Below are 13,482 nucleotides of genomic sequence, written 5' to 3' on the forward strand. Positions count from 1 at the left end.
CGAGACCAGCCTGGTCTACAGAGCTAGTTCCAGGACGGGCTCCAAAGCCACAGAGAAACCCTGTCTCGAAAAACCAAAAAACAACAACAACAACAACAAAAAAATAAGTTCCACTGAAGGCCAATATAGTTCTCCAAAACCCATATGCGTATCTCCCCACCACTTTGTCCTGAGGGCCACAGCACTGTACCAGAAGGATTATGCACAGTCTGTAAAACCCAACTGCTTCTATAAGTGCAGAGCTGACAATGTCTTGTAAGTCCACAGTCTTCTTATGTTTGGGTCTTGTGCCCCAAGAACAAATAAAGTGGTTCCGATTTGTCTTTCATACTGTGCTCTGCTCCAGGCATTGCTAACCCTACTCCCTGCAAGAGGAAGGCATAGAGAAAAAGCACAATAGCAATGCACTCACCATCCCCACGAGTCGTGGGGGGTCCACATCTGCATCCAGACCTATCCCACAGTAGAATGCAAACAGCCTTCTCTCAAGCTAGTACCTGAACTACCAACTAAACATTTTCTTGGAGGAGGAAAACCACATACTCTTAGATTAATTCAACTGTTCTTCAAATTAACATTGATTTTTTTTTTTTTTTTTTTTGGTTTTTCGAGACAGGGTTTCTCTGTAGCTTTGGTGCCCGTCCCGGAACTAGCTCTTGTAGACCAGGCTGGCCTCGAACTCCCAGAGATCCACCTGCCTCTGCCTCCCGAGTGCTGGGATTAAAGGCGTGCGCCACCACCGCCCAGCTTAACATTGATTTTTGCAGAAATGGAAAAACCTCCCAGTTGTATCCAGGAAGAGGGCACACTCCACAGAGAATATGTCTGCTGTGTCTGTGGGAAAAGAAGATCCCCCCCTCATTTAGAGAACAATACCTCAATACAGCTAGTCTCTCTGCCCACTGTGCAAAGCCCATGTCACAGTGATTCTGTTCTTTTTACACCCTACTTTTTTTCATCTCTTGGTGACAGAGCAGGGCAGGAAGGGTAAACCAAGCTTCCAGGGCCCATATCTTCTGAACTGCAGCCACTCACTACAATCAGTTTAATCCCTTGACATTGTTAAAAATCCACATGACAGTCTGTGGCTATAAGAGGCCGGAGGCTTGGACACACATGGAGCTTGGTGAGGAGGTGGTGGGAGCCTAGCAGGCCCCAACTCACCTGTGCTTGCTGTCCATTCCCACGTGCACATTGCCCCCCTCACCCCCGCTCCGACTGCTCTGTGCTGAGGCTGCCTTTCGCGGTCTTGTTCTGCAAGGGGAGGAGAGGGCACGGAAGGGGAGGCTGACACCGGCCAAAGCCAAGGGGAGACAAGACAAAAGGACAGAACAGAAAATACAGAGTCGGAACCAGGGAGGGTAGCGGTAAGGAAAGGAATGGCACATGGAAAAGGAAATAAAAAGCAGAGTCAGTACTGAATGACAAACAGGAGACACCCAGATGGGGCTTTCTGAGGCAAAATGTGATCACAGGTAAAAATAGAGAGAATGTTGTTTACCCTGAGATCCCCTCTGAAAGCATTCTTAGAAGGAAACAAGAGTCTGCCAGGAGCATTCTGAGGGCAATTTTCTACAGATGACTCCTTCGTTTTTTGTTTTTGGTTTTTTCCTGGTCCTTTTTGAGGACTGAGTGATCAATGACCACCAGATGTCAGTGTAACCTCAGCTAGACAGGTAAAGTGCAGGAAACATGGGCAGCAGAGCTCTCTACCCTGATCCTCCTCCTTCACCCCATCTGGCCTTCTGTGGCATCTCAAAAAATGAGTTACACTCATCTTTCCACCTTTCCTAAAGGAAATGACCATGAAAGCACCACTTAAACACACTGGGAAATGTCTCAGTGGTAAGCCATCCCTACACATTGTTGGGTTGCTTCTGCTGTGCTACTTGGGAGAGAATGAGAGCTTCCCCAAGCTCTGGAGTTGACTCTTATTTCCTAGCCAAAGACATGTTTCTATACCAGGCCCTGCATCGACTAAGAATTGATCCATGAACTGGTTGGAGTTCTACTAAACTCAAGTAGGAAGCAGCAATAGTTTCACTGAGTCTGATCTTCTAATTTCTTATATTAAACAGACAGACACCCCCCTCAAAACACCATACCACTTCCCATCTTACCATAAAGGGTGTTGGCCCCATGCCCCAGGGATTCTTTTATCTTTTAGCTTTGTGCACCCCCTAACTTTCAAAGACTAGGAGAGAGCTTCAGCTAGAGGTATATGTTGGTCGGACAGGCTTTCAATGCTTGGGACTTTAAATCTTTCAAGGGGAACTACCCTTATTCTCCAGCTACACAGCCAGTCTCACTTAAGAGTGCGGAGGGTCTATGACTCACCTTGTGCTTGGGGCATCTCACCGAGAAGTTCTCCTCATGCAGCAAACAATCTACAAAACCAAGGAGACAGTCAGATGAGCCTATGAGAGCTCAACCACAGCAGGGCTAAACTGGCTGAACTGAGAAAGAGGCACCTAAGACACCTCAATACTGACTTATTTCCTTTCTTATTTCTGAATGCACATATGCAATACTCGTTATTTATGTGAAAAAATAAAAGGAGTTGCATAAAAGACAGATGCCATGGGACACATACACTTTTTCCTAGTTTTGTTATGTTTAGTGGGTTTTCCAGGGAACTGCCATGGAGTGCTCACATGGCAGCTGGAGTTCAGACTCTGTCTTGCTATCTTTCTAATAAGAAAACATCAGTGACATCCAAAATCATCTATGATAATAACATGTTAACAAATCACCAAAAATTAGTATTTTAAAATGGTTGATGATAAGGGTAAAGAACCATGATATAGTTACACAAAAATCACTCCAACAACCAGGATATACAAATTTGTAACTAAACCTTAAATTTCATTAACTTTTTTTGCTGGGTGGTGGCAGTACACACCTTTACTCCCAGCACTCAGGAGGCAGAGGCAGGTGGATCTCTGTGAGTTCGAGGCCAGCCTGGTCTACAAGAGCTAGTTCCAGGACAGGCTCCAAAGCTACAGAAAAACCCTGTCTTGAAAAACAAAAACAAAAAAAACAAAAAAAAAAAAAAGACTGAAATGAAATCTTCCAAAACATATCAATGACTCATTTGTAGGAAGAAAGGGTGATTTCCACTAGAGACTTCTCTCTATATTTCCAAAATGGCAATGCTTAATTAACCAAAGATAATCTCTAAAATAAGTGTTCAGCTAACCTCACAGGATCCATAGGATCAAGGCAAAACCTTTTCTAAAAAAACAAAAACAAACAAACACTACCTGAAATACAGTGACCCCACCCCCTTTTGCATCTATTCAAGAGAGTCAATTTTCAAGACAGAATGGCGACCAAGCCTGGAAGCCAGGCTGTCACCTGCATCCCACAGCCCCTAGAGACACAGGAAGACACTTCTGACATGATCACAGAATAGAGGGAAAACAAAATCCCAAAAGGATGATTTTAATTCCTGGAGTGGAAAAAAATGATATATTGCAACTTTTAACACAGTGGCAGCATGCCTGATGGCAGCCAAGAATACATGTGCCTTCAGGGAAGTCCAGCTTTAAGGCACAAGAGTACAGTATGGAACAGGGCAGATAAATCTAATGAGTTCACTCTCTATATCACAGCTCTGAGAAACTGACAGCCAGGTCACTGGTGCAAGATGTGGTGGCAGAATGTTAATAATTATTGATCACACACTCTCAGAGAGCTCTTAGGCACCACAGCAAAAAGCTGTGGTACTTACCTTAGTAAGTTTACTATTTAACCAGCTTAAAATGAGACCCAGATTAGCAGCCTATACAACCACAGAGAAAAACACAAATGAAAACTTCTCAGGTCCTCAGTATCCTGAACAGTTAAGACACTTGGAGAATTTGGCTCACTTCAGTATTACCTGCCTATGGAGTCTCAGATCATCTTAACTACAGAGTGAGCTATCAGCTTTCTCAGATCAAGCCCCAAAAACTCAACTAACCTCTTGGCTTCTCCCTCCAGCATGCAACAAGCATAGCAGTAAACAAAATATGTTAATTAAAAACCCACACATTCATAGTATGACCAAGACTCCTGCTGCTCCAATCTGCCAGTGAGTTTAGAACAGGAGGAGGCAGATAACTGAAGCTCAGGGAAGCATTCTCTTCTCACCTGGAGTCTCCAGCAGACTGTGCCACCAATCTCTAGGCCTAGTCAAACATGGCATCTGTGAAGCTTGGCCACCATAATGCCACAGGGTTTACAAAAGCATCCAGGAGAGGGACCATGTCAGTTGCAAAAGGCACCATCAGAAAGGCACAAGTGCGTTCATTCATCCTCAGAGTAACAGAATAGTGTGACCAGCTGTGACAGGCCATTAATAAAATGTTTCCTAAAGTTAGAAAATGTTTCTTTCTGAGTTAAAAGAAAAAAATAGTCGCAACTAAAATAATATAAATATACATTACTTGTGGAGATGGAATTCTCCTGAAGAAGTCTTACAGAATGTGCCTACCTCTGCCCCTGCAGAACCACTGCTCTGTTCTCTTCTCATACAAATCTATGAATCATGAGGAATTCTAATTCCACTCTTTGCAAAAGTCAGAACATAGGCAGAAAGCTCAGAAGCTAGAAGGGTAGAGGGGAGATTATGTTATCCAACTGCTGTAAAGAGCCGTGTGGAGTCACACCTGATGGCTATGTGTAGAGAGCTGCGTGGAGTCACACCTGATGGTGCTGGCTCCCGCCCTCTGCGATCCCGAAAGCAAGTGCTCTCTGTGATAATCAACTCCTAATATCAACTAGGCCTGACTTATCACGCAATGATTGTCAGCTGCTTGCGTATGCGTGGACCTATGGGCAGTGCCCACCTGGCAATCTGTGGTTGGTTGCCCATGCCTACTTAAGGGCTGGGAGGTTTTGCCCGAGGAGAGAGAGTGAGAGTGAGTGAGTGAGTAAAAGAGAGAGGAGGAGAGAGAGAGAAAGGGAGAGAGAAGGAGAGAGATAACTGTAAAAAGGTCCTGAATAAAACTGCAGCAGGAAGAGCTCCGGTGTGTCGTGTGTCATCCTTGCTGGACGAGGGGGACCGCGACAAACTGCCCCAGTGCTACTGAGGTAAGAGCGAAGAGTACAAACAAGTGTAGTGACAGGTGTCTGGTCCCACATGGTCAGCCAGCAACAATCACCTGATTTGTTTTTTCTAAGACCCTGACACTACCTTGTAGTCCACAGGGCCTAGTCAGAATTCCTATAGGGTAGAAACCAAAGCAACAATTCATCAGATCACCACATGAGCTAGAAAAGACTCATAAAGTGGACCAGTCAACAAGATGGCTTCCAGAAACAAACACAACCTCCATATCACCTCTAGGAGAGAATACTTTCATTACCCTCTAAGCTTAAAGGCCAAGGTTACTTTGCTCAGTATTTCCTAACAAGGTCCATAAAGCTCAGGTACACTATCCATATACATATATACACTATTCATATACACTATCCATATACACATATATACTATCCATATAAACATATACACCATCCATATACATATATACACTATCCACTGTCCTTTGGATTCCTTGGTGCTAGACAAAGGCAGGCACCAGCTTGGCTAGCCACCTCAGCACATCATCCTCACACTAGTGGAGATGGACACTACAGCCTGTGGCCACTCCTAAAGCATGTGGAGGAATGAATCCTCAGAGCTGATAAAGCCCCTCCAGAAGAGGCCCTACCTTTATGTTTTGTCATGAACCCACCCTAGGCTCTGACCCCATTATTCAAACATCGGTCTTCAGCACAGAGAAAAATGTCCAGCTACATTTCTTCATGAAAGTTAAAGAAAAATGTCCCCAGGCAAGATTCTTCACACAAAGCAGATTAATGAGCTACTACAGTCTTATTTCCTGTCTCAATTGTTGTGTTGTTTGTATTAAACATTTTCCCAGAACCAGAACTCATGTTCTTATTACTATATCCTCTATCTGAAGACAAACTCTCCTGTAACGTTAACAATCAACACAGAGATGTGGGACTACACCGGGTGGGGAGCTGCAAGACTCACAGGATCATCTGAAACAAAGACTCTACTTTCATGCAGGCACTCAAACATGAAAGTTCTTCCAGAGCTATAAAGAGTTCTTCAAAGATTTGGATGCTGGCAGCAAGGCGGAGATGAAAACGTTATACTGTTACTCCACCAATAAATTAGGGCCACTTAAACCCGGAGACTTATCTTGATTGTGTGTGTGTGGGGGGGGGGGGACACAATCAGGGTCAATGAACACACTTCCCTAAATATAAGACATATTACACAGAACTCTTGAGGAGACAATAGAATAAGCACAAAAATCCATGCCTGCAGAGCTGTGCAGGACTTCGAGGTCCTTGCAACTTAGATCATCAAGACTGATGTGTCTACAGTTTGTAAAGCTGCATCTTTGATACCAGCTCTGCACTCATAAAGAGCCGAGTACAGCTGAGGCAATCATACCATACCTCTGAACCAGAACCTCTCTCTTGCTGGAAACTTGGCTAGCTTTGTTAAACAGACACATTATGGGATTAATAGGGGTAGGGGTGGAATGAGGAGCTCTGCCTAGACATGCGACAGTCAGCCTTATACTTGTCATTATCAGCTGTTTGGTGAGACACTTTGGAATTCTTAAAGGGGCAAAATTAATTTTAAGAGAGATATAGAGACAGATTTTTTTTCCTAATTTAAAAGATGGGAAACCCTATTATGATAGAGGAAGTTTAGGTCTCTGTATATAAACCCTTCCACAATGGGTGGTTTAAAATGGAACATTCAAATGACACAATAATTAACTTAGCTGAGATTTATATAATATCAGTTATAAACATTGGTTTGGTAATTGTTTTATCCCTAAAAAAGTTGGTTGATATGAGTGCCAAGATATAGACCTTAGAAAAAGATTACTAAAGAAAATAATGCAATTCTGACTGATAAGCTACAAGCCTTAGAAAACTTACAAAACTTAAAAAATAGAAAATAGAGATATTCAGACAAACATAGAGGAATTTAGGGGAGAACCAACCTTACCACTATATTATAAAATTAGAGGGGAACATCCCAAAGGTTATCAAAAAACCAACATTAATTTATCTAGTCACCATACAGGACCAACTGACTAATGACAGACATCTCCAAGACTGTTTAAAAGCTCAATGGATTCCCGTGGAAATGTTAGATTTGAGGAGACTTAATGAAGTGATAATCTCATATGGTGTGCATTCACCTTTTGTGAAGCAGATGTTAAATTCATGGTCAACTAGAAACAGAATTCTACCACAAGACTGGAGAGACTTGGTTAGAGCAGTACTGGAATCTGGTCCTCAATTGCAGTGGAGGTACTGGCAAGGCTAAGACCACTGAACCAAGAGTAGGGTTAGAAATTTCCCAAGCCCAACTCCTTGGAGAGGGTGGTTACACTGATGTACAAAGTTTATATACGATGAACACGCCTTGACTCTATGCCGTGTGGCAGCTTTGAATACTTGGAACAGAACTGAAGAAGTCAGAAGAGAACTGAGACATTTAATAAAGTTATACAGGGCCCAAAAGAAACCTTCACTGATTTCTTACAGAGACTGACTTCAACTGTAAATAGAATGATACCAAATTCAGAAGCAACACAAACTATACGTGAATCTTTGGATTTTGAAAATGCTAATTCACGATGCAAAAGGATAATTGGGCCTTTAAAGGCAAGGTCAGCACCCATAGAATAATAGATTCGAGATAGTCAATACTGAATCTCATAATCATGATCATGCTTGGATAAGAGAGGTGATTTCCAATGACTTGAAAAAAACCCAAAATGTCAGATGTTTCAATTGCAGTAAACAGAGTCACCTAAAAAGGGTAGGCAGGGTGTTCCTAGAAACAATGTATTTTCTAGTAATAATACCAAGAGAAGACTCCTGCCTCCTGGAGTATGCAGAAGGTGCAGCAAAGGACAACATCTGACCAATGAATGTAGATCAACAAGGGAATGACAAGGTAACCCTTTGCCATTGGGAAATGCCTTGGGGGGGGGGGGGCTTCTGCACACTCCCATATCAAATTTGGTTGAATCATTCTCTGTCACCATGGGGGAAACTCCTCTCCAGAGCAATTAAAGGACTTAATACCTCCACTGTAAAAAACAAAACAAGAAAAAAACCCAAAAACATAACAAAACAAAACAAACAAAAAAACATACTGCTCTGGATAATAGAACAGCCTTAGAAGATAAAACAAAAATTTCAGGAGAAACCATAAATTAAATATTATAAAGATTAGATTCAAACAAGAGAGATCTCTTGATTAGAAAAGGTGATAGCTCAAGAAACAGCATCACCATTCAATCTAAACTAACTTATAGACTGACAAATGCTTTTCATTTGATCAGATATAACTTGCCAAAAAGGAAGTTCTCCCAAATTAGGGTTGGGACAGGGTTTTTTGTCTTTTCAAGAGAATGAAAGCATCCAACTAAGGAACTCATGACAATGGGACAAATGAGACATCTGAAGAAAAAGGATGGATCATCCAGAGAAAATGTCCCAAAAAAGAGAGTAAATTGGTCTATTGGTATATCCCATCTCCAACAGAACAAAATTTCACAAATCTTCCCAAATGTTTGTTTCTGCTGTTCTCTACAGACATAATACAAGTGGTCTTCTCTAGTACCAGTTTAATTAAAAAGTAGAGCTGGCTTTGGAGTTGGAGCATGATTCTCTCCTTCACGAAACCCAACAATGGTTCTTAAAAGGAAAATCCAAAATCTCTGTCTCAAGTCAAAAGAACCACCAGATATAGGACAGAAGAAAAACCAAAATTAAGGGACTATTCTATTGCCACTAATCTCATAATTCTTTGGTTTATTTTGACTCTTTAAAACATCTCTTAAGTATAAATATTATTTCAAAATTTGTAAAATTAATATATATATAAAACTTTTTGTCATATTAATGATCATATAGAGTACTAACTAATTCTAGAAAAAGGCCTCATGACTTCGGGTTTGAGTTTCTATCAGGTAACTAGGAATTAAGTTTTTGTACTCTGGATGAACATAACAAATTATGGTCCTTAAACCTCTTCGAGATCTGCTGCATGACATGTAAAAATGTTTACATTTTCTGCAGTGAACCAGGACCATGCCTAACAGCAACCTTTGTGTCTCCAAATGTCGGGTGGGGCCCCACAAGGACGATTCCACCAGAAATAGAATAACACCACTAAGCTGAAAAGCAACACGCAAAGACAGGCTGTGGATGATAAACTGCTCAGGACAACTTCAAGAAGGCTAGGTGAGAAGGGCCAGTCTCACAGACTATTCTAGCCAGGACTTAAGACAAGCCCTGCATTTCCCATTACACAGAGACTGGACAACAAATGATACAGAGATAGCTCTTCCAGGATTTGATAATTAACCAAAACTTTTTTCAGAGTCCCCTAAAGATGCCATTGCCCCAAAACAAGAAGAAATAACTATAAAACATGATGCCTACATTCCCAAGAGGTGGGGTGAGTGAGTTTTCATCATTTGGTGGGTTATGAATATTTGTCACCATTTAGGGGAATTGGTTACAGCTTGTTATTGGTAATGGGCAGGAAAAAAAAGCTGAAAAAAGGAGATTAGATTCAGGAATGTTGTTCTGAAAAGAAAAGAGGGGGATATAGAAATGATAGGATAAGAGGGTAGATTATTAAATCTACCTTTAAACCAAAAAAGGACCACTAGTTTTAAATATTTTACATTGGTTTGAATTTTTGTATACTGATACCAAGATTATTGGTTATTTTTGTCATACTGTATGTTTCTACTCTTATTTATGATATTTTTGAATATTGAGGTAAATTTAAGATTATTTTTATTAGAAAATACTGTACATACATTTCTACTCTTGTTCAAGGTATTGTACCTATGCAGCTCATTTTAAAATGTAATGCAAGTTTCTAGTCCTGGAATTATCACAAATTATTAAGGATAATAAGGAAATGCAGGTTAGTAGTTAGTCACCTATAACAGTCATGTTTTCAAGGTCAAACAGATATATTTTAGGTAGACAGGTGGTCTTCAGACACTTTATAGACCTACAGAATACAACATTTAAGATGTTTTAATAACATACAAATCTTTTTTAAAAAAAAAAAAAAATGACAATGAGACATGTCTGCTCCTGGCAGCACCAATCTAATTCAGAGAAGATGATGTCATTGAAGAAACTCAGTATGGAGTTTATTTTTTCGTAGCCACTGGACAAGAAACTGCCCCTGCCTCAACTGCTGATGGTATGCTGTCTAAATTGGCAAACTTTGCCAAGAAAAAGCAGAATAGTACTTCAAAAATCTTGTGTCACAGAAAAGTGTCGAATATTCTAGGCTTGCAGGCCGAAGATACATGCCCCAACGTTACAGAGAAACCTTGGTGAATGTCCAGGCAGTCAACTATTTCTATCATTTCTTAAATTTGGAAGTTGATGCTGGGTATTTCTTCTTTACTGGGGTAATATTATATCACTTTCAGGTCTGATGTCAAGTTAAAGACTAAACAATTAATAGTTTTCCATGTTAACAAATTCAGGAAAGAAACTCACAAAAAAGATGTAAAGGGTATATGGCTGAAAGACATTTAAAAGAAGATAGTTTTGGGTTGGTAATGCAAGTTAGGATAGAAAGTGAATTAGGTACAACACTTTGGACTCACCAAGAAAGGATAAAAATGGAGCATTTTCTCTGGATTTGTCAAATGCAAATGTACTAGACATGTAAAAGTAATTATTGCCTATATATTTGTATATAGTTACTGTACTTACTATGTCTAGTTTTAGAATGTTAGCTAAAACCTTCACTTTTTATTTAGACAAAAAGGGGGAAATGTGTGATATTTTAATTGTATTCTGGCAAAAAAAAAAAAAAAAAAAGCTTGCTTGGAGTCAGAGGGCAGAACTAGCCACTAGCTGACCACAGAGGTTTGAAGGACTGTAGAGAGAGGAAACAGGAAGTGGTAAGGCAGGGCTGAGATCCTTTCTGAGATTTCAGAAGAATCCTTTTTGAGAAAGGATCTCAATCTCAGCCCTTTTGGACAGAGGAAAGAAGGAGGTAGGAAGCAACTAGCAGCTGCTTCCTGTTCTCTGATCTTTCAAGTTCTTAACTCAGTATTTTGACTTCTGATTTTTTCATAAATTAATACACACACACACACACAGTTTCCTTAGTCCCGCTATCCACATTTCAAGAACTCAATGGTCACATATGGGTGAAGCTACCACCTCTCCCCCACAGCAGAAAGGTCTACAGCATTTCTATTACTATGGAACATTCCAGTGAAGAGTGTGCTTTACCCCTGAGAAACTGTGCCAGGAAATAGACAGAAATAGACTGGGAGCTGGGAGCAGCATCCCGAGGCCCTTGCTGTTGCAAACCTGGCTGCATATTTAAGGGTAAAGATGGGGCATGCCTAAAGTCGAAGTGGTTACCTGTCTAAGTGTATAAGCTTCTGTTGCTGAACAGTCTTTGTATGGGAGACTACTTGCTCACCCAGGCAATGACTGGGACAGTCAATTACTGCATAAATCCCCCATTCAAAACCATTCCCCAAACTTAACACTTCAGAATTCCCATTTAAGAGAAGCTTCAAGTAAAGAAAACCAGATGTTCTCACGTAACTACAAGCAACACAATGAATATAAGGAAAAGGAACTGCTTGACTTTAAAAAGATTTAACAGTCTAACCACAAGCTAGGGTGAATAGCTCAGACAACATAAAAACGAGGTCAAGTGTGGAGGTACATGCCTACAACCTTAGCACTTAGGAGCAGACAGGATGATCAGTTCAAGGTTATTCCTCGTTACATAGTGAATTTGAAGCGAACATGGGCTACATGAGATCATATCTCAATAAAACAAATAGGGAGGAGAAAGAAAAGAGTACAAGTAGAGGTATAATGAAGGAGAAAGGAAAACAACAGTCCAAAACCCAAATCCCATTAAACAATGGTTCAAGGTTCCTTACTTCCTTCCTACCTATCCCCATAAAGTAGCTCTATGGCAATTGCACACAAATGTGTATATTCAACATTTTTAAAAACCTCTATACAATTTTTTTTCTTTTTAGTGTCTCTAATAGCAACTTGGAGAAAAGACATTAGAAGGAAAAGAAGGGCATAGAGGATGTCGACTCAATACAAATAGTTACCTGGGAAGGAGAAATTTAATTTAGGAAACTGACTCATAAGACTGGCCTCTGGGTGTATCTATGGAGCATTTTCTTGACTACTGACTGACTGATTTTGGCGGGCCCAACCCACTGTAGACAGTGTCACTCCTGGACAAGTGGTCCTGAGTTATAAAAGAAAGCAAGTTAAGGAGGTCAGACGGCTCAGTGGTTAAGAGCACTGGTTGCAATTCCCAGCACCCACCTGGTGGCTTACAACCATCTGTAAATTGAGTTCCAGGGATCCAATACCCTCTTCTGACCTTCAAAGACATCAGGTAGGCACACGGTGCATAGACATGCAAACATGCATACATATAAAGTAATAAGTTGAAAAGAAAAAAAAGGAAAAGGAAGCTTATCAAGATATTAAAAGCAAACCAGTACACAGCATTCCTCTGTGGTTTGAGCTTCAGTTCCTGCCTCCAGGTTCTTGTCCTGACATTTCTTAACAATGGCCCATGACCTCAGAGTTGCAAAATGAAACAGACCCTTTCCTTCCAAAGGTTGGTTTTGGTCAGTGTTATCACAGCAACAAAGAAACCTAACTAGGACACCAAGCATGTAATCCCACTACTGGGGGAATGGGAAACAGCCCGGCTCAAAACAAACAACAAAATGATGAGCTCCAAGTTCAGTGAGACTTTGTCTCCAGGGAATGAAGTGGAGAGTGATAGAGGCTCTGCCACCTTATTACACCTACAACTCCCCCTAAAACAAACAGGTTCCATTACAGCACTTCCTTTTTTAAAAAATATTTTATCATTTTTATTTTATGTTCATTGGTGTTTTTCCTGCATACTTGTCTGTGTGAGGCTATCAGATCCCCCTGGAACTGGAGCTACAAGGAGTTTTGAGCTGCCATGTGGATGCTGGGAAGTGAACCTGGATCTTCTGAAAGAATATCCAGTGTTCTAAACCTCTGAGCCATCTCTCCAGCCCCCACCATTATTTTTGTTAACTCTCCTCTGTTCCTGTACCCCATCTGTCTTATTTCTCCCCTCAGTAACCAGTACTCCGTTTTCCCTCCCTGCTAAAACCACTTCTCCATTCACAGTCCCCCTTTTAATTTTGTGACCTACATTCACACAAACACATACTATAAAAATTAGAATCTAAGATCTGAATGAGAGAAATGTGTAGTATTTGTCTCAATACTGTTTCCTTCCATCTACTTTTTTATAATAGTATTTTCCAATTCATCTACAGATTCAGTGAAATCCCTACCAAAATTTTAATAGTCTTCTTTTTCGCAGAAATGTGTAAGTTTATCATAAATTTCAAACGGAACAAA

General features: G+C 40.7%; 1 protein-coding gene across 5 annotated transcripts in view; it reads right to left on the minus strand.

Moving 5' to 3' along the window:
• Nucleotides 1–13,482, minus strand: part of Tcf20 (transcription factor 20) — a 169,348-nt gene that overhangs the window by 3,290 nt on the left and 152,576 nt on the right. For 4 of the 5 annotated variants that reach the window (XM_057791731.1, XM_057791730.1, XM_057791732.1 and 1 more), the window contains exons 4-5: nucleotides 2,338–2,387; nucleotides 1,165–1,287 (exon numbers count right to left, since the gene is read on the minus strand). In XM_057791731.1, the coding sequence (XP_057647714.1) occupies nucleotides 1,204–1,287; nucleotides 2,338–2,387 (134 nt within the window). In that variant the 3' untranslated portion in view covers nucleotides 1,165–1,203. The remainder of the gene's footprint in view (nucleotides 1–1,164; nucleotides 1,288–2,337; nucleotides 2,388–13,482) is intronic. The other variant, XM_057791734.1, reaches the window with a different exon arrangement.

This window comes from Chionomys nivalis, chromosome 17, assembly GCF_950005125.1.
Source record: "Chionomys nivalis chromosome 17, mChiNiv1.1, whole genome shotgun sequence".
In the NCBI taxonomy this organism is placed as follows: Eukaryota; Metazoa; Chordata; class Mammalia; order Rodentia; family Cricetidae; genus Chionomys; species Chionomys nivalis.